Source organism: Anopheles merus, chromosome 3L (genome assembly GCF_017562075.2).
Source record: "Anopheles merus strain MAF chromosome 3L, AmerM5.1, whole genome shotgun sequence".
Lineage (NCBI taxonomy): Eukaryota > Metazoa > Arthropoda > Insecta > Diptera > Culicidae > Anopheles > Anopheles merus.
The window spans coordinates 11297256-11317016 of NC_054085.1; the positions used below are offsets into that span (position 1 = coordinate 11297256).

General features: G+C 45.2%; 5 protein-coding genes across 5 annotated transcripts; 2 read left to right on the forward strand and 3 right to left on the reverse strand.

The window, feature by feature from the left end:
- Nucleotides 1–158: 158 nt before the first annotated feature.
- On the reverse strand, nucleotides 159–1649 carry LOC121600333 (ras-related protein Rab-18-B). Its single transcript, XM_041928819.1, has 3 exons — nucleotides 1303–1649; nucleotides 659–1094; nucleotides 159–586 (listed from the first exon to the last, which is right to left on the reverse strand). Exons 1-3 carry the CDS (start codon nucleotides 1371–1373, stop codon nucleotides 482–484), a joined length of 612 nt encoding a protein of 203 aa, XP_041784753.1. The 5' UTR covers nucleotides 1374–1649; the 3' UTR covers nucleotides 159–481.
- Nucleotides 1650–3355: 1706 nt separating this feature from the next.
- LOC121600329 (heat shock 70 kDa protein cognate 5) lies at nucleotides 3356–7678 on the forward strand. Its single transcript, XM_041928812.1, has 6 exons — nucleotides 3356–3590; nucleotides 3890–3927; nucleotides 4537–6032; nucleotides 6123–6310; nucleotides 6382–6522; nucleotides 6612–7678. The coding sequence occupies exons 1-6, from the start codon at nucleotides 3528–3530 to the stop codon at nucleotides 6705–6707; spliced, it is 2022 nt and encodes a 673-aa protein (XP_041784746.1). The 5' UTR covers nucleotides 3356–3527; the 3' UTR covers nucleotides 6708–7678.
- A 1812-nt stretch (nucleotides 7679–9490) lies between these two features.
- Nucleotides 9491–12925, reverse strand: LOC121600330 (sulfite oxidase, mitochondrial). The gene is made up of 4 exons (XM_041928813.1): nucleotides 12213–12925; nucleotides 11869–12107; nucleotides 10904–11369; nucleotides 9491–10841 (listed from the first exon to the last, which is right to left on the reverse strand). Exons 1-4 carry the CDS (start codon nucleotides 12242–12244, stop codon nucleotides 9818–9820), a joined length of 1761 nt encoding a protein of 586 aa, XP_041784747.1. The 5' UTR covers nucleotides 12245–12925; the 3' UTR covers nucleotides 9491–9817.
- Nucleotides 12926–14577: 1652 nt separating this feature from the next.
- On the forward strand, nucleotides 14578–17662 carry LOC121600133 (aquaporin-11). Its single transcript, XM_041928460.1, has 5 exons — nucleotides 14578–14973; nucleotides 15050–15172; nucleotides 16746–16897; nucleotides 16965–17103; nucleotides 17178–17662. Exons 1-5 carry the CDS (start codon nucleotides 14796–14798, stop codon nucleotides 17375–17377), a joined length of 792 nt encoding a protein of 263 aa, XP_041784394.1. The 5' UTR covers nucleotides 14578–14795; the 3' UTR covers nucleotides 17378–17662.
- A 16-nt stretch (nucleotides 17663–17678) lies between these two features.
- LOC121600135 (phospholipase A2-like) lies at nucleotides 17679–18657 on the reverse strand. Its single transcript, XM_041928461.1, has 4 exons — nucleotides 18287–18657; nucleotides 18065–18221; nucleotides 17850–18002; nucleotides 17679–17787 (listed from the first exon to the last, which is right to left on the reverse strand). The coding sequence occupies exons 1-4, from the start codon at nucleotides 18591–18593 to the stop codon at nucleotides 17679–17681; spliced, it is 726 nt and encodes a 241-aa protein (XP_041784395.1). The 5' UTR covers nucleotides 18594–18657.
- Nucleotides 18658–19761: the final 1104 nt, after the last annotated feature.

Genomic DNA, 19761 nt, shown 5'->3' on the forward strand with positions numbered 1-19761 from the left:
TCTCTTCTCGGCAAATCGGGCCGAAGGGCTGCGGGCTCTCGTTTGCTGTTCGGAATTTTCCTCGCACAGTGGGAAACCCCATTGGCCACACTTTCGTTCAGTTTGGGTTTCCATTTTCTCATTACTTCCTCTCCTTTTCGAGTGTAAAGGTGGAATGGTTTTAGGTGATCTTAACGCTTTTTTTCTTTTTGTTTTTATTTCCACCTAGTGTTTTACATCCTTATCCGCTACCCCCTCTATACAGACACACGCGCTGTGTGGAGAGGGGAGGCTGGGTGATTAAATATGTGCTAAAAATATTTTACCTATCAACACGGAACAAAATTAAAAACACGTTGAACTTAAAATCAAACGATGACCCTCTTAACTGTTTAAATGGTACCAGTTAATGTTGCATTGAATATCATGATGATGCGGTGACGAGCATAGGAAAACGGGGGGGAAGGGGTTTGCACGTAAGCATGGCAGCGATAGCGGGAAGCTAACAGGAACACGAACCGGCCGCTCCCGCCGCCCGATTGCCGTGCAGATCGACCCCACCATCGCCGTAGTCGTTCCGTTCCCACAGTCCGTCCGTTTCCATAATCTGTGCAAAAAACAGAGCGACTTACATCAGCAAAAATCCTTTCATAATATACCCCTCCGGTTTCCACCTTACCTTGCGCACCACCTCCTCGAATGCGTCCTTCACGCCCTCGCTCGTCTTCGCGGACGTTTCGATGAACATCATGCGGTGCTTCTTCGCGAACCGGAAGCCCTCCTCCCGCCCGATGGCCCGGTTCGGGTGGTCGATCTTGTTGCCCACCACCATCTTGGCCATGTTGTTGCGCGTGCCGTAAATTTCCAGCTCGTTCAGCCACGACTCGAGCTTCTGGAACGTGTCCGGCTTGGTGACGTCGTACACGAGGATGGCTCCCTGCGCGTCCCGGTAGTAGCTGGGCGTCAGGGTGCGAAACCGCTCCTGGCCGGCCGTGTCCCAGATCGCCAGCTTCACCTTCACCCCGTCCAGGTCGAGCATCTTCGTCTTGAAGTCGACCCCGATCGTGAGCGCCTGATCACTGTCGAAGTCGTTCTCTGTGAAGCGTAGCATAAGACTGCGGAAGAAAGGGGTGGGGTGGAGGTATCAAGGGCAAACACAACACCAATCATATGGTAAGTGCGCCATTCGCGGAGTGAAAGAGGAACCATGACGTCATTGTTTACATGTTTTTTGGGGTCCGATTACTCACTGTACGTGGAGCCCGGGAGCTGGCCCGGGAGCTCTACCACAAACGGAGGGAGGGAAAAAGAAGAAAAACATACCTAGATTTTCCAACTCCGCTTTCGCCGATTATTAATATCTTGAACGTTGCCAGAATGCGATCCGGATCCATGATGATGGGCTGTTGTCGTTGTTGTTGCTGTTTGTGCGAGCTTTGCTGCGTTTTTCTTCACGGCAGGGTGCGGCGGCGAACCTGCACCGCTAATCACAGCTTGTACAATTGGATTGGGGAAATAAAATGCACACGCACAAAAAAACAATAAAGAAATCTACAACAAACGGAGAAAGAAGGTCGTTTTTCGACCGTGTAGTTCCGTGTTTTTTCTGCGTGCTTGCCTTCCCTTTTGTAGAACGTATCTGACACACACACAGGTTCGAAAAAAAAAACAACAAAGCGAATCACACGGATGATTTTGACAGCACCGACATGGATGCTGTCAGTTGTGAGCACAAAATGCTGCTTGGGAATGGATAGAATTAATTTACAGTGTACTGTGTGTGAAATTTATTTTAACCCTGTCACTGGCAACCAAAAAAAAAAAAACTAAAAATACTTCATCCACCGACAAACCGACGTGACACTTCGAACAAAATGAGCTTCAAAAGTTGTCTCCTTATTTCAAATGAAAATACGTTAAACACTAGCGCCATCTCTATAATGATTCGCTTACTACACTGACACGGAGAAGAAACTGCTAAATCCCCTTTTTGTTTTTCTTCGCAAATTCCAATGCGTATTGTTTTATGTATTTCTCACATCTTTTACATTGATTTGGAAACTTATAAAATGATGTTCCCGGGTGTTTTGTCCAATAATTCTCACAAAATTATGCCTCACACTTCCTTCGCCATTTGTATTTAGAAAAGTTGTTTACATCGAAGCAGCAGTGAACAGAGTTTACTTTGACAGAAGTGTTCGCCTCACTGGTAAATGACAGTACTTTCGTGTGGGACACTTTTGTAACGCCAGTGTCACGTCGGTTTGTCGGTGCTTCATCTTCCGGCAACCGGGCTACCCGGGTAGCCTGCGACTTTGGTGGTTTATAACTATTGAATGCGTAATCTAATATTTATGCAACGTTCTGATAAAAATTGAATGAACTATTCTAGTTTCTATAAGGCCAAAAATACACGGACCGGAATTTCGCGGCCGCGGAATTCCGTCTGCTGTCAAACCAATATACAAAGTGTCACCGGCAACTTTCCCGAACTGTCATATCCATGCATTTTTCAGCATGCAGAATTCCGTGGCCGCGAAATTCCGGTCCGTGTATTTTCGGCCTAACAGTGCATAGATTGGTTCAACTTACTACCGTTTTTATGTTATAGATAATTTTCTAATACATATTTTCTTAGTTATACTAAAATGTTATAGTCTAAACTTACTCAAAGAGCGTTTCTACATACACCGAGACTGCAGCTGAGAGATGGCTGTGAGAGAATTGACAATCGGTTTCTCACACCGGTGTGTGTAGAAGCTCTGAAAAGCGCCGAGATGAGACTTTTAAAATGATGTTAAAAAAATTCATTTTAACCGCTAAAATGAAGTCAAAAAAGTTTCTTTTACTTTTTAAAAATATTTCTACGATTATTAGACGGCAACAATGCAGACTATAATTGATCGTTCGCCATAAACTGTCAATTCAATTTTTTCTCAGCTCCATCGTTCTTTGCATGCCGAGGAGAATTCTCTCACCGAAAATGCTGTCAGTCGCTGTCAAAGCATGCTGTGAGTTATTTTCTCAGCTGCTTTCTCGGTGTATGTAGAAACGCTCATATACAAAGTGTCACCGGCAACTTTCCCGAACTGTCATATCCATACATTTTTCAGCATGCAGAATTCCGTGGTCGCGAAATTCCGGTCCGTGTATTTTCAGCCTAACAGTGCATAGATTGGTTCAACTTACTACCGTTTTTATGTTATAGATAATTTTCTCATACATATTTTCTTATTTATACTAAAATGTTAAAGTCTAAACTTACTCAAAAACAAAACGAAAAGCCGTTCACGCTGCCGATGTCACTGCAAATTGCCACTTGGGAAACGCCCCGCAAGGTAAATTCTAGAAATCAGTTTGACAGTTCTCTCCCCCCACCAACATTCGCGCTGTCAAACGCACGAGGAGGTTCGGAAGAAAAATTTTCCAAACAATTGCATCATAACTTGCTCCAGCGTTGAACCGTGCGTGCGGATCCCACAAAATCCCAAGTGCGTGTACGTGCGTGTGTGTTACCGAAAACCGAACCCCCACAGAAAGAAACGAAAATGCTGAAGGCAGCCAGATATTTGTCCCGCACGTTGGTGGAAAACCACAGTTTGCTACAAAATGTAAGTAGAGTTTGGTTGCTGGGGAGAGCCTCCGTGCCGGTCGTGTTCGCGATCCGGAACAATCTTGCACTGCTGGTGGTGGAGCAGATTGTGAGGTTAGAAAACATGGGGAGGGCTTGTGTAACAGGGCTCGCTCTCCCTATCATGCGAGAAGGGTGTCCCACAACTTTCGACGGAAAGGAATTGTTGTATGAAATGGGATAAAATGTGTACATTTAAATTAAAGTCTTGAATTTCGTCTCATTGTTCAATCTCATGCAACTAACACTAGCTCTACCGTTCGATCATTTCTATTACAGGGACGAGCATTGCCCAACAATGTGCTGGCCCGGTTCAAGTAAGTATGATGAAATACTGCGTGAGCAAGATAGATTAAGGAGGAAGTGGTGCCGAAGTGCACATGACACCCGGTTGCGAAACTAATTTCAAACGGGATGTTATTACAATATTGCAACATCGAGACAGTAAACTGCAGTGCAAATAGACATTTTTAAACATAACGCGTAGTTCGGCAGAGCGGGCTGACTTGCTGGTGCGTAATTAGGAGAAGGGTTGGTTGATGGAAGAAGTATGTAGTTGCCGATACACTGGCGTTGGTGTTGCTGCGTAGAACGTTCTAGATTGCAGGTGTAACCTGCTGCATCCTGGCAACTGTGATGTACGTTTGTAAAAATAGGCTTACAGGAATGGTTTATTGTGACCTGACGTTTAGGATTTAATGTTCATCTGTTGACCTTGACCATGACTAACTGCACAATGACGTAAATTCGGTTCAAACCATGAGGGTCTATTGTACCGGCTAGCGCTTCAAAGGAAAACGTGCATCTTCTGTCCACAAATTATTCGAGCTCTAGCAAAGAAAGGTTTAGAAAGGATTTATGAATAGGTTGAACCCTTCCCTCTTGCTTCCGCTCACCCCTGTCCTGTCTCATCTCCCTATTCACAGATCGGAACAGGTGAAGGGTGCAGTTATCGGTATCGATCTCGGCACCACCAACTCGTGCGTCGCCGTGATGGAGGGCAAAAATGCCAAAGTCATCGAGAATGCGGAGGGCGCCCGTACCACCCCGTCCCATGTGGCGTTCACCAAGGACGGCGAACGGTTGGTGGGCATGCCGGCCAAACGCCAGGCCGTCACCAACTCAGCCAACACATTCTACGCCACCAAGCGACTGATCGGCCGCCGGTTCGATGACGCCGAAATCAAGAAAGATCTCGCCAACCTGTCCTACAAGGTGGTGAAGGCGTCGAACGGTGACGCGTGGGTGCAGGGCAGCGACGGCAAGGTGTACTCGCCCAGCCAGATCGGTGCGTTCGTGCTGATGAAGATGCGCGAAACGGCCGAAGCGTACCTGAACACGCCGGTCAAGAATGCGGTCATTACGGTGCCGGCGTACTTCAACGATTCCCAGCGCCAGGCGACGAAGGATGCGGGTCAGATTGCGGGCCTGAACGTGCTGCGCGTGATTAACGAGCCGACGGCGGCCGCGCTCGCGTACGGTATGGACAAGAGCGAGGACAAAATCATTGCGGTGTACGATCTGGGCGGCGGTACGTTCGACATTTCCGTGCTCGAGATCCAGAAGGGTGTGTTCGAGGTGAAGTCCACCAACGGCGATACGCTGCTGGGCGGTGAGGACTTTGACAACCACATCCTGAACTATCTGGCGGCCGAGTTCAAGAAGGACCAGGGCATCGACATCAAGAAGGACGCGATGGCGATGCAGCGGCTGAAGGAGGCGGCCGAGAAGGCCAAGTGTGAGCTGTCCTCGTCGGTGCAGACGGACATCAACCTGCCCTACCTGACGATGGATGCGTCCGGGCCGAAGCATTTGAACCTGAAGCTGACGCGTGCGAAGCTGGAAACGCTCGTGGGCGATTTGATTAAGCGCACGATCGCACCGTGCCAGAAGGCAATGTCCGATGCGGAGGTGAGCAAGTCGGACATTGGCGAGGTGCTGCTGGTCGGTGGTATGACGCGCATGCCCAAGGTCCAGTCGCTCGTGCAGGAAGTGTTCGGCCGGCAGCCATCGCGCGCGGTCAATCCGGATGAGGCGGTCGCTGTGGGTGCGGCCGTGCAGGGCGGTGTGCTGGCGGGTGATGTGACCGATGTGCTGCTGCTCGACGTGACGCCCCTGTCGCTCGGTATCGAAACGCTGGGCGGTGTGTTTACTCGCCTGATCAACCGCAACACGACCATTCCGACGAAGAAATCGCAAGTCTTCTCCACGGCGGCGGACGGCCAGACGCAGGTAGAGATTAAGGTGCACCAGGGTGAGCGTGAGATGGCGTCGGACAACAAGATGCTGGGATCGTTTACGCTCGTCGGCATTCCGCCGGCACCGCGCGGTGTGCCACAGATTGAGGTTGTGTTCGATATCGATGCGAACGGTATTGTGCACGTGTCGGCGAGGGACAAGGGAACGGGCAAGGAGCAACAGAGTGAGTATTTGCCGATGGGGGAGGACACCATTCATAATTTGCAATCATTGAAATCTAATGAATTATTTCGTTTTTTTTGCATGCCCACAGTCGTCATTCAATCGTCGGGCGGTCTGAGCAAGGACGAAATCGAAAACATGATCAAGAACGCGGAACAGTACGCACAGGCCGACAAACAGAAGAAGGACCGCATCGAGGCGGTCAATCAGGCGGAGGGTATCGTGCACGATACGGAAACGAAGATGGAAGAGTTCAAGGATCAGCTACCAAAGGAAGAGGTAGGGGAATGAATCATTTGAGTTTAAATTTTAACACAAATTAAACAATTGTTTCACCTATTTTCCTGCAGTGCGACAAACTGCGCGAAGAAATTGCCAAGGTGCGAGAAGTTTTGGCCAACAAGGAGGAGGCCGACCCGGAGGAGGTGCGCAAATCGACCAGCGCGCTGCAGCAGTCGTCCCTGAAGCTCTTCGAAATGGCGTACAAAAAGGTAATGCTTTCGTTGCTTCCTTTTTAGATGAATTAACGGTGAAAAAGGAGGTTTTTTTTAATTAAAAATTCAAATATTCTTGCTTACAGATGGCATCCGAGCGCGAGGGTAGCAGCGGTAGCAGTAGCGGAAGCAGCAGTAGCACCGGCTCGGAGGAAGCGGAAAAGAAGGAGAACAAAAACTAAACGAGCCCCCAAAAGACTCAAACCACCACCAAACCTCCCCCCCCATCACTCCAGCTACACATAAAGGAAAACAATAAGGCACACAAACCACCACATAAACACAAAAAGGAAAGGATTATAGGTATATGTAACTGTAGCGTTTAAACCTCCGTCGAAAATCGATTTGTGTACTAAGTGCTGCGTAAGAATTCTATTTTGAATTGCACTGCTGCAGAGCACAATATCCCTCGCTCAGAATAAACACACAACTCTGTGTCTGTGGAAAGGAAGTGATTGATTGTCAAAAACAATCACCACCGTAAAGTACACAGCAGCTACTACACGGATGTGATAATTATTTGCGCGCCTAGCAGTTGATTTTGCGGAGAAATGCCCTTTATAATCTCTTTCGCTTTTCACAATCCTCCAGAGCGGGAGAGAGCGAGAGATTCACACTGACCCAGTGAACTGCAGCATTATCTCGTTTAACCTTCCTTCCCCGCGCAGAGTAGAATGTGTGTGGTGCAATCGCGCATGTTAAAGCGGAATGAGTTCGTTAATAAGAATTCTTTCAAATGGCCAGAGACCCTGAGACAAAAAAGGGCAATGTAAAATTGCGTAGTGTTATCGGTAGTGTTAATTGTAACTTTCTGCCTGCTGCTCCACTTGTGAACACCGGAGAGAGAGAGCAGCCCTCCTCCCAAGGAGCGCAGGATTAAAATCACAAAAAAATTATGATGCGAAAAGTTAAATAGTAAAGAGCATTTTATTAGGGGAAAAAGGGGTGACGAGAGCGATAGAGAGAGGTCCCACTTTAGGTTCAAGCTGGAGCGGAGGACGTCGTCGTCATTGACCCTTTTTCCTCTACTATTATATTACACCCGAAAAGCAACATATGTTTGTGCTTTCGATTTAGCGCTTAATCGTCAACAACTACAATAAAGATAAAACTTGCAGTTTTTTAGTTGTGTAGAATAACAGTGAGTAGGAAATTTTGTGTTTTTTTTTTGTTTGTCTTGTTTAAGACCATTATCAGCAGCAGCAAGCACAGGGAGAGAGGGCAATGAATTTTACCTTCGTAGTGTTTTAGTGATTTTTTTTTGTTCTTTTCAAACTCGTTGGCAATAAATGGATAACATTTTAAAGGTATATAATTAAAAATGTTGTTTTTTTGTTGGTCTATAAATGCATTTTCGTTCGTTGTCTCTTTTAGGAATTAAGTTGACCCGAGGATTTGCTGAGTTCATCGCTCTCCAAGAGGCACCATAATCAAACATTGAAAAGAATATGTTTTAGAATCATCCAGGAGCGAAGAATTGGTTAAAACAACCTTAAAAATAAAGACCAATATTACATCTACACATGTAATAGATATGCAAAATATTTAGATTTTCATGAATCTCGAGATTCATAAGAATCAGGTAATTCATGTAATTCGGGTCGCGGTTCGAAACACTCTCCATTGAAGGTTCGTATGAATGAATCTTTAAGAATGATTCATGAAGCACAACACTAACAAGATCCCAACGTACTTCATTATTCTTTTGAGAAGATTCATTGTTATGAATTATTTTCCATTTTAAGACATTTCGCTCACGAATCGAACCATGAAACCGAATATTAAGAGTAACGGTTTTTCCTATCTGCTTGAAACGTCCACTAAGAAAGTTTTTTGGGCGATTCTTTCGCCATGATTGGAAAGAATAAGGAAAGTATTAAAAATGTCCATTATATGAAGTATCCGGAATTGTTTAACATACTGTTGTCAATTAACTCAACTGAATCAAAATGTAGCTTGAAATTGAGTTTTTTTTTAAATATTTGCATCTAAAACCTTCAAATTATTGAATCGGTATATACTCATGAATCTTTAAATAACATTGAATCTCACTAGATTGAATGAATCACTAGATATTTATTTATCTGTAAAGAATCGTGTTTCGGATCTTCGGATTCGTGATTTGAGATTACAATCATTCATCACTGTGTACATTCATTCATATACGAGAGAATCAAGAAGCACAGCACTAACATGATCTCAACGTACTTTATTCTTCTTCTGAGAAGATTCATTGATATGAATCATTTTCCATTTTAAGTGATTTCGCTCTCGAATCGAATCAAGAAACCGATTATTCTGAGTAGTTCTTTTGACATGATTGGAAAGAAGAAAATAAACTATGAAAAATGTTTATTATATAAATTATCCGGCATCGATTAACACCCTGCTGCAGCATGAAATCTAAACTGCTTAATTAATTCAATGCATTTCACTGAATCAGAATGAGTCTTTAAAATTAATATTTGAATTTGTATCTCAAGTCTTGATATTTATGAATCCGTAAATTATCATGATAACTGAATCATTAATTGATATAAATTAATCTGAAGTGATTCATGGACCATTGAAGATTGTTAGAAATCTTTTGAGATTCGATTCGAGAATCGTTAAATATTCATATGAATGATTCTGAACGAAAGCATCTCGACTCATCAAAGTTTATATCAATTTTGAATGATTTTTGAATCGCTGCATTCATTGCGATATTCTTACCCAACAAATACAATTAATTGATTCCTTTTAAAGATTAATTTAGATACATGAATCTGAATCCAAGATTCACTCAATACAAAGTAGAGCCACTAAGCCCTAAGCCCTGATTCGGAGACACAAAAAACCCCAAGGTACAGCGTCTAGTACAAAATCGCCAATCAGAAAATACCAGTAAATCAGTAAAATAAACGATCAATTCAAAACCCCATTAGTAGCCGCCTGCATTGAAAGAAAACAAAATCGTAACTCGTAAATTTTGAAAAAGAACGTCATTTATTAACTTTAATATGTGATAGAAAGAAGCTTATTGCGCAGTGCAGCTTAGCTGCACCTTGTTACCACCGAAACATACTAGGTGAGTAAAAAAAAAAAAATTAAAAAAAAAAAAAACCTTCAGCTGGGGCCACTTCAAAGAGGGCTTTCCCTTGAACTGCCCCTTCCCCTCAGTTACATTTTAAACACCTTCAGTCAGGACGGCAGAACGAAGTCAAGTAGTAATCGTAATCACTGAATAAAATCATTCTCTTCTTATCGCCCCCCATCACCCTTATCAGCTATGGTTGGCAGCACGCGGGGTTTACTTTACATTCACTTTCACCCGGCTGTACGCATTGCCGACGACGCCCCGCAGGTTCCAGATGTTCGCGAACGATTCCGGCTGCGTGTTGTAGTTACTGTCGACCGCTTTCGAAACGATCTCGAGCGGGGCCCCGCGCTGCCCCTTCGGTACCGGAATTTTCGCCGTCCACAGTGACCACGACCAGTGCCGCCCTGGCCCAGTACCCTTCTCACTCTCATCCAACGTTGCCACCGTCCACGTTTTCCCACCATCTGCCGTCAGATCAACACGCACAATCTCCGACCCACCGCCGGACCAAGCGTACCCCCGCACCGTCACGTATCCGTCCTTTTCCACCTGCACCGTCTCTCCGCTGGCCGGTGTACAGATGGCGGACGTGACGGGCATGTTCTGTATTGCCGGTGCACTCTTAAAATCGACCGTATCCCAATCCGTGCTCGGACTGAACGATTTGTAATCATTCTGCTGCCAGTGGGAGGAACTCTCCTCCCGCGACACCACAATCCGGCCCAACCATTTCACGTTGCGCGATCCAACCACCCCTGGAACAATCACGCGCACCGGGAAGCCATGATCGCGGTTCAACGGTTGACCGTTCATCTCGTACGCCAGTATCACGTCGCCCCGCGGGTCCATCGCTTTGGCCAGTGGAATGGACGCACCGTATGGTGTGCTGGTTGGGTCCGTATCGAGCCCTTCGAACTGTACGTGACCCTCTTCATCGCCCTCCCTTACGCCCATATCCCGCAGGACATCGCAAAGTCGTGCACCGGTCCACTGCGCATTGCCGACGGCCGAAGCACCCCACGGCAGTCCCTTGATCGGTTTGACCTCCATCATTTCACTTCGTCGATTGCCCCCGCACATAATCGTTGCCGTGACGGTGTGTTTCGGGTACTTGAGAAGATCCGGAAAGCGAATCGTTTTACTCCGGCCCGTCTTTTCGTTCTCCATCTCCAGCTCGTAGCTTTTAATGTCCACCTCCGGCACCGGGAGATGATTGCGGACGTAGAAAAATTCACTAAAATAGAGAAACAACGTTAAAAATAGGGATTTCAATGAAAAGACAAGTTAATCGCCTACTTCGGCGTCAAGAAACTGTCCACCAGCACGGACGCCGGTGGTTCCGCGTTGAACGGTTTCAGCGTCGCCGGCTTCAGAATCGGATGGCGCTTCGGTTCCGCGGACCAGGGATCGTGCAGGTCCTTCGTACTGACCACATCATCCGCCCGCAGATTACCGATGCGGTACGATTCCAGCAACGTTAGCACCTCCTTCGTGTTGTGCTGCTGGAAGATGTGCCAGAACGGGTCGATGGCACCGCCGGCCGCTAGCATCACCTTATCGCTGCCCGGGTGCTTCGGCACGAAGGAGGTTATGTCGTACACGCCGACCCCGTACGTTACCCAGATGCCGGCCGAAGGGCCGTTGTGCTTCACAATCTCGTCCATCGTGTATTCGGGCAGGTCTTTGCGCACGGTGTCGTGTGCTTTGCGGATTTGCTCCAGTGATGATGCTTCCTTTGCGTACACACTGTTGCTGTCTTTCTCTGCAAAGAGGAGGGAGAAAGATGAAATTTTAATATTAAACGGACCAGTTCCTTTATATGTAGCAAACACTCTTGAAATTGAAGGTTAAAGTTGACAAGCAGGTTTTTTGGACTTTTTCACCGTTCGTATTCTTCAATACAATTGAAGTTCAGCTTGGTGCGATTGGTTACTAGTCAACCTTCAACAGGAATATAGAATTTTTGCCTCAGCCGTAGTTCTTCTCTATTGTTCTGACATTCATAACTATGCTTTCTTTGGCATATCCAACCCTAACCGTACAGACGATGCTTGTTTGATTAGTTCCATAATTGCTTTTTAATCTATCTAAGTACCTCAACATCGTTATCTCATCTCTTTGCCATTTCAATTAATTCGCATTCAAATATAGAAGGAAAGTGGTCCATCCCACCACCAACACCCCCTACTCCCTATTGTAACCACGTCAAGCAAAAGATTGGCAGCAAACCAGCAGACAAGCAAGCAAAAACCTACACGTACTTATCTTCTCCGTTATCAAGTATGTCAATAACGATCCACCGAAGATGACGGCGGCTGTCGCCGATAGCGGCGTACTATCAGCCGGCCGGCTTCCACCCCTTCCACCACCGCCGCCACCTGATTGATGCTGTCGTTCATGGTGAAGTGATCGAGTTTGCCCAGTGCCACCGTCAATGCTGGTTGCATTATCCGTAAGTGAAATCACACGGCACGAGGCAGATTGCAACAAAAGACGGTGCCTAAAAAGAGAGAAGCAGAAAAAAAAACATTATCGCACACAAATTATCAAATTTTTTGTTTGCTATTTCTCTGCAATAGCGAACATCACCCCCCCGTACCCGTACCTGTTTGTGGCGAGAATGCGTCTGGCAAACATGGTCTAGTAGTAGGCGCTGTTGGCTGCCCTCGTCCCGTTGCTACGTAACAAACCGGTTTCTTCGTGCGAAAAGACGCCGTCTCATCCAATTTGGGGACTTGGATTAAATGAAGCTGAACCTCACAAAGCAACAACAAGTGTTGGGGTACGCGCTATTGGGCGATGCGTATGCTGCTGCGTGTACGCTGTCACTGGGACGGGGCGCGTTGTTTGCGCCTCAACCTATACCTGCCCACAACGCGGCGCAGGTATGCTGTTGTCGCGGTTTATGTTTTCGTTCTGCTACGATGAAATCTACCACTGATAAGAGATAAAGTGTTTTCTTTTGCGGGGTGTCTTGTTTTGGGGCCCGCTGTTTAATAGATTCTGTGGGGGAGGGCAGGCAACCTCGCAATCATACCAATTAATCCACTTGAAATGCTCCGTGAAGGAGTTTGAAATTGAGTTTTTTTTAACGATATAAGGGAGGGGGCACACCTCCAAGGATGCACACAACAATGTAAGTCTAATTGACTTTTTAAAACAAATTCGCAATATCTGGATTCTTGCTGTTCTTTTATCACTTTTTTATAACACTCTGTACACAAAATATTTGTACTTTCAGTAAGAAATAGTAGTCCGAAACCAGAAATAGCCCGATTGCGATCGGTACGTAAACAACACCGCGATAGGGGACTGACAGAGCAGCTGAAAATCATCGTTATTTTTGTGCAAAACAAACCGCCATCGATAAGCGGCGGCTAGACGAGCCGGCAACATTCGAGCACCAATGCACTGCTCGAATCGAGAGCGATTGGCTCGGTCGAGTAGCTGTGGGTGCAAAAAAGGCACTTTTTCTGGGAACAACAGTGAAATCAGCAATTTTTGGCAACAAGTTTTTTCCAACCACGAATAATGCGCTCGTCCGACCAAATCATGGTCGCCAAATTATTGGTCGAAAACTTCTTGGTCGCAAACTTCGTGGTCGCAAACTTCTTGGTGGCAAAATTCTTAGTCGCAAACTTCTTGGTCGCAAAATTGTTGGTCGCCAAATTCTTGGTTGCAAAATTCTTGGTCGCAATTTTTGTGGTCGTAAAGATCTTGGTCGCAAAGTTTCTTCTTCTTCTTCTTTGGCACAACAACCGCTGTCGGTCAAGGCCTGCCTGTACCCACTAGTGAAGTGAGCTTGGCTTTCAGTGACTTATTGTTACCATAGCAGGATAGTCAGTCCTACGTATGGGGGCACGGTCTATTCGGGACTTGAACCCATGACGGGCATGTTTTTACGTCGTACGAGTTGACGACTGTACCACCAGGCCGGCCGGTCGCAAAGTTTATGGTCGCTAAATTCTTGGTCGCAAAGATCTTGGTCGCAAAATTCTTGGTCGCAAAGATCTTGGTCGCAAAATTCTTGGTCGCAAAGATCTTGGTCGCAAAGATCTTGGTCGCTAAATACTTGGTCGCAAAACTCTTGATCGCAAAGATCCTGGTCGCAGAATTCTTGGTCGCAAAGATCTTGGTCACAAAATTCTTAGTCTTAAAATTTTTGGTCGCAAAATTCTTGGTCGCAAAGATCTTGGTCGCAAAGATCTTGGTCGCAAAATTCTTCGTCGCAAAGATCTTGGTCGCAAAGATCTTGGTCGCCAAATTCTTGGTCGCAAAGATCTTGGTTGCAAAATTCTTGGTCGCAAAGATCTTGGTCGAAAAGATCCTGGTCGCGAAATTCTCGGTCGCAAAGATCTTGGTCGCAAAGATCATTGTCGCAAAAATCTTAGTCGCAAAGATCTTGGTCGCAAAAGTCTTGGTCACAAAAGTTTGGGTCGCAAACATGTTTTTGGTTTTTTGTTTTTGGTTTGCAAAACATTTGTTCGCTAAAAATCTTCGTCGCAATGATTTTGTTCACATAATGCGTGGTCGCAAAAATCTTGTCTTTAGCATTCTTGGTTGCAAAGTTCGTTGCAGAATTGTTTTAGGTAGCAAATTTGTTGATTACAGACTCCAAAGATTGAAACCAAACTCAGACATCACCATTGGCCACAACTACATAGTGGACACAACATTAAATTAAAATCATATCAACAACCCTTCATCACCAGCTCAACCCAACGCCGATGCGCCTCATATGCAGTCAATCCCGTCAGCGTCGACCACGAGCAAGTATGCTTCGTTAACGACCGGTACACACGCTCACGTTTTTATTCCTCCCATGTTTATTATGATGCTGCTACTCCTGCTGGTGCCCTGTGGACATTTGCTCCCCACCAAACGGTAGCATAGCGGCAATTGATGTGGGGAAACCTTTGCCCATCCTAAAGTGTATCTTGTGTGTGTCGCTCGCTGGTCTGGCGGTTTATTTTTACATCACACCGCGACAGTCCGCCAGTCGGTGACCGATCTCGATCGTGAGCATCGCGAGCTGCCCAGAAACTAGTTTGCTGTGGCGCGAAAAAGTGGCAAAAAGTGTTATCACTATAAGTTTGTGGTTATGGTGCAACTTTAGGGTGTGCATTTTTAAAACAGAGAACGAAAAAGTTTGAAAAGTTACTTGCTTAGATATAATAAACGAACGACCATGGCAACCATAGAGCAGCTGGGCTACAGTGCATTCTTCATTGCGCTTACCTGCATCTTCGCGATCGTAGCGCGCCGCCTGAACGAACGCATGTCGAAAGATGGGCTGGTGAAGGATTTAATTTTCGAGGCAATTGCAGCGGCAGAACTGTGCGGATGTTGCTTCGAGCTGATAATTGGTAGCGAAGAACGACCGAAAAGGGAACAATTTCGAACAAGTTCTAATGGTTCTAAGTTTTTGTGAACTTATTACAGTGGCGGACAATTTTGGCGTCGCGACGTACGCGGTGTTCCTGTTTACGCTCACCATTTGGTGGGGCCGCAACTGGGGCTCGGCTACCGCCTGCCCTTACACCTACATGGAACAAATTGTCGAAGGTTAGTGGCGGCTTTTGTTACATAAGAAAAACACACTTAGTGACTGACGAGATCAACGTTTGATCGTTGCCAGTGCAATTTGATTTAGGGCTCAAATGACCATCCGGCCGTCTAGAATCGTCCGTGGAATGTGCAATGATCTGTGTTCTCTGTAAAAAAAATCTGTGTCCTATTCTTTTATGCGTTTTTGTTTCTGTATTTTTAGTGTTTTTGCTCTTTGCAAAACACAACCTTCATCATATAGGCTTGCGAGAACGTTTTATTTTTAACTGCTTTCACCATCATCATCAGCTGCTAGACTAGGGCGGTTTTTGTATGAGTTTTTTTTTGTCTTTTGATCTAAACTGTGAGACACTTGCCAACCGGAAATGAGCGGTGCTTGTTTCGGTAGCAAAGCTAAAAGAAAAAATGAACGAAAAAATGTTTGCAAACAAATCTATATTAACGGAATGGAGGGTGAAATCATTTCAAACAGTAATTTGTAACAGTTGTAATTTTGAGCTTTGCTTACTCACAGTTATAACAGTTATAAATAGCTTTTCTTAGTCGATTTTAAAAGAACCTACAAAATGATTTGCCTTTTTGGATTATGAAGTTCTAAGAAGGCTCCAAGGACGTGAACACAGTTTGGCTAGTGCAACATCCAGCAACGCCTTGAAAACACAGCATGTTTTAATATATTATATTACTAAGAACTTGAATCTCCAACTAAGATTCCATATTAGATGATCTTCGGATAAAATCATTGCTGCCATTGATTAAACACTTAGTCATTAGCACTCCATGAGATCATCTCATTGTTTTGTTAAATAAATATTTCAAAATTTGCAACGATTTATCATACAATTTTGCAAGATAAGATGATTAGATCAATTAAAGGAATGTGGCATTCCTCTTTCAAGTGATTAGTGATCAGAGTTAACTATGTTGTGATATCGCCACCCTTTTATCAGTTCAATAACGGCACTTGTTGGTTTCTGAAGATGCGGTAAAAACTATTGTATTCTAAGAGTTCTTGCCTGCCGTCTAATGCCCCGTTTTGCCACTCGACTCTCTTTATGGGCCGACTTGCTACACTCACACATCACTCGAAGACCATTGCCTCTCATCAGTGTCAGGTGGGGTCATAACAGATTAAGTTATTGGTGAAAACCCGATCTACACAGAGAAAGTTTGAGTAGCTTAGTGTAAGACGTCATGTATTCCCCAAGATGGCTCAAGATCACCTACTTTTGGATAATGATTTGATAGAGGAGTGTCCATAACCGTATCAGAAGATCGTCAGGGCATGATGATAAAAACAGTCAGAGTGACAGTTGGATTAGATCATTAGTAGAATCAATTCTTAGACAACTCTTGATAATTCTTCATGAGTCTCGAGAGATCGTTAGATGTTGTTGAGCATACGAGACATGTTGTTCGAGACATCATCCGTCTGATCTTTTGTAAGCATCTGCTAAGCTTTGAATCTTATGATCTCTGCTTAACAAACTGGATATCTTCATCAAATCCTTTAATTATTCCATAATCTTCCAAACAACAAGATCACTAAATATTGTGACTGTTTCCATAGGTGAGGTAAGCTTCAAGGAGGCTTCGCTCAAGATCTGGGCCCAGCTGATGGGAGGCTGCTGCATATTCCGCTACGTGCAGCTGTATTGGTGGTTTGAGCTGGCTGAAACTCACGAAGGCCGTGCCTTCGAAGACTGCAAGGCGGACCTACAGGTAAGATAAATGCAAACGTCAAATCATCAATTCCTCAACCAATATTTTTCTTGAATTAATTGCACAGGTGAACCAGTACCTCGGTGCGTTCATCGAAGGTTTTGCGACGCTCTGCTGCCGGCTCGCATCGAAGGTGATCTCGGAGAAGGATGCCCGGTTCGGTGCGTTCATCGATTCGTTCATCGGAACGAGCCTGGTCGTTGCCGGTAAAGGGAAATCCGAGCAGGAGCGCGATGCTACCGGCACGAACGTAACGATACAGCTATCTTTGTATTTGCAGCGTTCAACTACTCGGGTGGCTACTTCAACCCGGTGCTGGCGACCGCCCTGAAGTGGGGCTGCGCGGGCAATTCCGCCCTCGAGCATATCATCGTCTACTGGATTGGATCGTGCATGGGTGCGGTGCTTTCGGTGCCACTGTTCAAGACGGCCACCTTCCGCAACATGTTCCTGACCGACACCAAGACCAAGAGCGAATAAGATGGACCAAATAGGGGAGGGGCGGTGCTTAAAAAAGCGAAACCAATTTCTAGTCAACGAATGAAGCCTGTGGAAGGTTTATTTATACAATGTTTATTCAATCCTTTCAATTGTTCTACCCCTACAAGCGGCTAGCTACGAGATCTAACGAAATTTATGGTAATTTGTGGTGCATTTCCGTCCCGGCGTAAGAATAGAACGAGCTATGTGTGTGCGTGTGAGAGCCATTGTGATACAGGCTGGATGTCCTATTCGATTAATAAAAGGTCTTCCAATTACTCTCCACTTGACAGCCCATTCTTTAAAACCCATCCAGCACGTTGTCATCGTAGAACGGAAGATCGAACCATTGCCACATATCACTGCGCGAGGTGTCCAGCACGTACCGCACGCAGCGTCGAAGGAAAATTCTACCGAAAAGGCATAATTATTTAAGACATTCAATAAGTAGTTAAGCTTTGCTGAAACTTACTTGTTCGTATGCTCGGCACAGTCCACTATTGGGTGTTGCTTTTTGTAGCACTGATCACGCACGGTGAAGTAAAAGTTGCCCAGCTTATTGGAGAAGGTCGTATTGACACGCCGCAAACAGTTCTGGAAGTCGCGATCGCACTTGCAGTGCAATCTGAAAGCAATAAGGAGCATGCTAGTTCCACAGTTCATCTCCAGTACGACGTATTTTCATACCTTGTGAAGTAATCGTTGTTCTTTAGTCCATATTTCGATTCTCCAGCCGGTATATTATCGCAATGATCGTGATCGCGGCAGCACTTGTCCACTTCCGAGTTCGATCCAAGATCCTCATAATCGCTGGCCGTATTACCTGGTCCACACCATTTAGTTCCTGTTGAAGATCGACAATGGTCAATCAGAGTGATCGTTCTGAATCTCTTTCTCAACACACTCTACCTGGTACAGTTAGATTGATGCGTTCCTGGGTACGATTTGCACGTGACTTCCCCTGTTCGCCGTCACGATTCTCCAGCTCGTTCCCAAAATCGAACGTTTCCACATTTTTGTACAGCAACTTCGAACACACCGTGCGCACACCGAACGAAGCGACACACAGCAGTGGCAAGACAGCCAGTCCCTTCATGCTAGTAAGATGTAGTAAAGCACTTTCGGCAGTAAAGCTGCAGCGCGTAAAAGGTAACGATCGCGTTCGCGTATTTATACCGCGTTGGTGGCGCGTTGTTGTCATTCCAAGCGGTCGCATAGTTGCGATTGCTGGAACGCCGACGACGAGACGCCCTGCCGTGTTTCCAGCGGGAAAGGCACCGCGCGCTGTAGACAGCTATCAGCAACGCGGAACTATGCATAAAGCAGGTCGGAAGTGTTTGCTTTTGCGAAAAATTCTACTCCCGCTTGGGAGCTTCCCCGACGCATGGTGTGCTTGGGAAGGTTTAGTGTGCTAGTGGCTTGTGCGCTACTGCGATGATAACCTCCCGCGGCGCTGACCTATTGAAGGTGTTTATTGGGCGCAAGGAAGGTATAGGGAGTGGTTTTTACTGTTTTGCGGAAATGTAGAAAAGTTTTGCTGAAATTATTTTGGGGGAAGAAAAGTGCGCCTGCCCCAAAAACTTTAAGGTAATAGGTCATTGCATGAGTTGAATTTTGGAGGTTTTGAAGAGTTCAAGTTGAATGTTGAACGCTACGGAAGGTCAGATGTTGATATAGAGCAATTGTATGGGGGCATAACCCGGAAGCTCAGAAGCCTTTTTTCATTAATTGTGGCGTAATATGTCGTGGCAGATCTATACAAGCTTCCCAGACAAGTAGTCAGTCCTTGTGTCCTTGAGGAGGAGCCTCATCTATCGAAAAGATCCCCATGCCAGCATTTTCTTTCTACCACAATGTATGATTGTGATCGATTATTTTGAATTGACACATTGTTTTGAATATTTTGTCGAATTTTTTAATGTAATACTCAATCCAGTACTTTAGGGGCTTGGAGAGATCAGGTGATATGCTTGATAATTATCATAAATAGTTTGAGGCGTTGTTGTTTCCGTTAATATTTATTATAGTGAATATTTATTTGTTCATTATAATGTATCGATAATTTAAGTGTAATTATGTTCTAAGTCCATAGGTTCGATCAGTTTTCGACGTTTAGTACAGCAATCTCTGAAGGAATTTGATTCTATAGCACCGTTATTGGAGAGGCATATAGGAAATTCCAAGTTCCAGCGATAATATTCTCATCGTTTATCCATGTTCTTCATCAAGTAATTTAAATATACTAGTTAATTTAGCCCGATTACAAGGTTTTGCAATCGAATTTATGAAGGTATTTTTGCAAAAACCATGGCGTATGATATTTGCATTTGGTGTAGAGTATTTACTCACACTGTTTCACTGTTCGTACTTCTTAGACCAAGTCT

Bases quoted from the DNA above. Each gene is read 5' to 3' on its own strand.
- LOC121600333 (XM_041928819.1), bottom strand. From the start codon at position 1,373: ATGGATCCGGATCGCATTCTGGCAACGTTCAAGATATTAATAATCGGC. The intron at 1,095-1,302 runs GTATGTTTTTCT...TTTCTTCCGCAG, and splicing joins AGCGGAGTTGGAAAATCTAG to TCTTATGCTACGCTTCACAG. The intron at 587-658 runs GTAAGGTGGAAA...TTTTTTGCACAG, and splicing joins TCGAGGAGGTGGTGCGCAAG to ATTATGGAAACGGACGGACT.
- LOC121600329 (XM_041928812.1), top strand. From the start codon at position 3,528: ATGCTGAAGGCAGCCAGATATTTGTCCCGCACGTTGGTGGAAAACCAC. The intron at 6,311-6,381 runs GTAGGGGAATGA...ATTTTCCTGCAG, and splicing joins ATCAGCTACCAAAGGAAGAG to TGCGACAAACTGCGCGAAGA. The intron at 6,523-6,611 runs GTAATGCTTTCG...TCTTGCTTACAG, and splicing joins TCGAAATGGCGTACAAAAAG to ATGGCATCCGAGCGCGAGGG.
- LOC121600330 (XM_041928813.1), bottom strand. From the start codon at position 12,244: ATGTTTGCCAGACGCATTCTCGCCACAAACAG. The intron at 12,108-12,212 runs GTACGGGTACGG...CTCTCTTTTTAG, and splicing joins CGCATTCTCGCCACAAACAG to GCACCGTCTTTTGTTGCAAT. The intron at 11,370-11,868 runs GTACGTGTAGGT...TCCTCTTTGCAG, and splicing joins CTTGATAACGGAGAAGATAA to AGAAAGACAGCAACAGTGTG.
- LOC121600133 (XM_041928460.1), top strand. From the start codon at position 14,796: ATGGCAACCATAGAGCAGCTGGGCTACAGTGCATTCTTCATTGCGCTT. The intron at 15,173-16,745 runs GTTAGTGGCGGC...CTGTTTCCATAG, and splicing joins CATGGAACAAATTGTCGAAG to GTGAGGTAAGCTTCAAGGAG. The intron at 17,104-17,177 runs GTAAAGGGAAAT...TTGTATTTGCAG, and splicing joins AACGAGCCTGGTCGTTGCCG to CGTTCAACTACTCGGGTGGC.
- LOC121600135 (XM_041928461.1), bottom strand. From the start codon at position 18,593: ATGCGACCGCTTGGAATGACAACAACGCGCCACCAACGCGGTATAAAT. The intron at 18,003-18,064 runs GTATGAAAATAC...TATTGCTTTCAG, and splicing joins AACAACGATTACTTCACAAG to ATTGCACTGCAAGTGCGATC. The intron at 17,788-17,849 runs GTAAGTTTCAGC...CCTTTTCGGTAG, and splicing joins TGTGCCGAGCATACGAACAA to AATTTTCCTTCGACGCTGCG.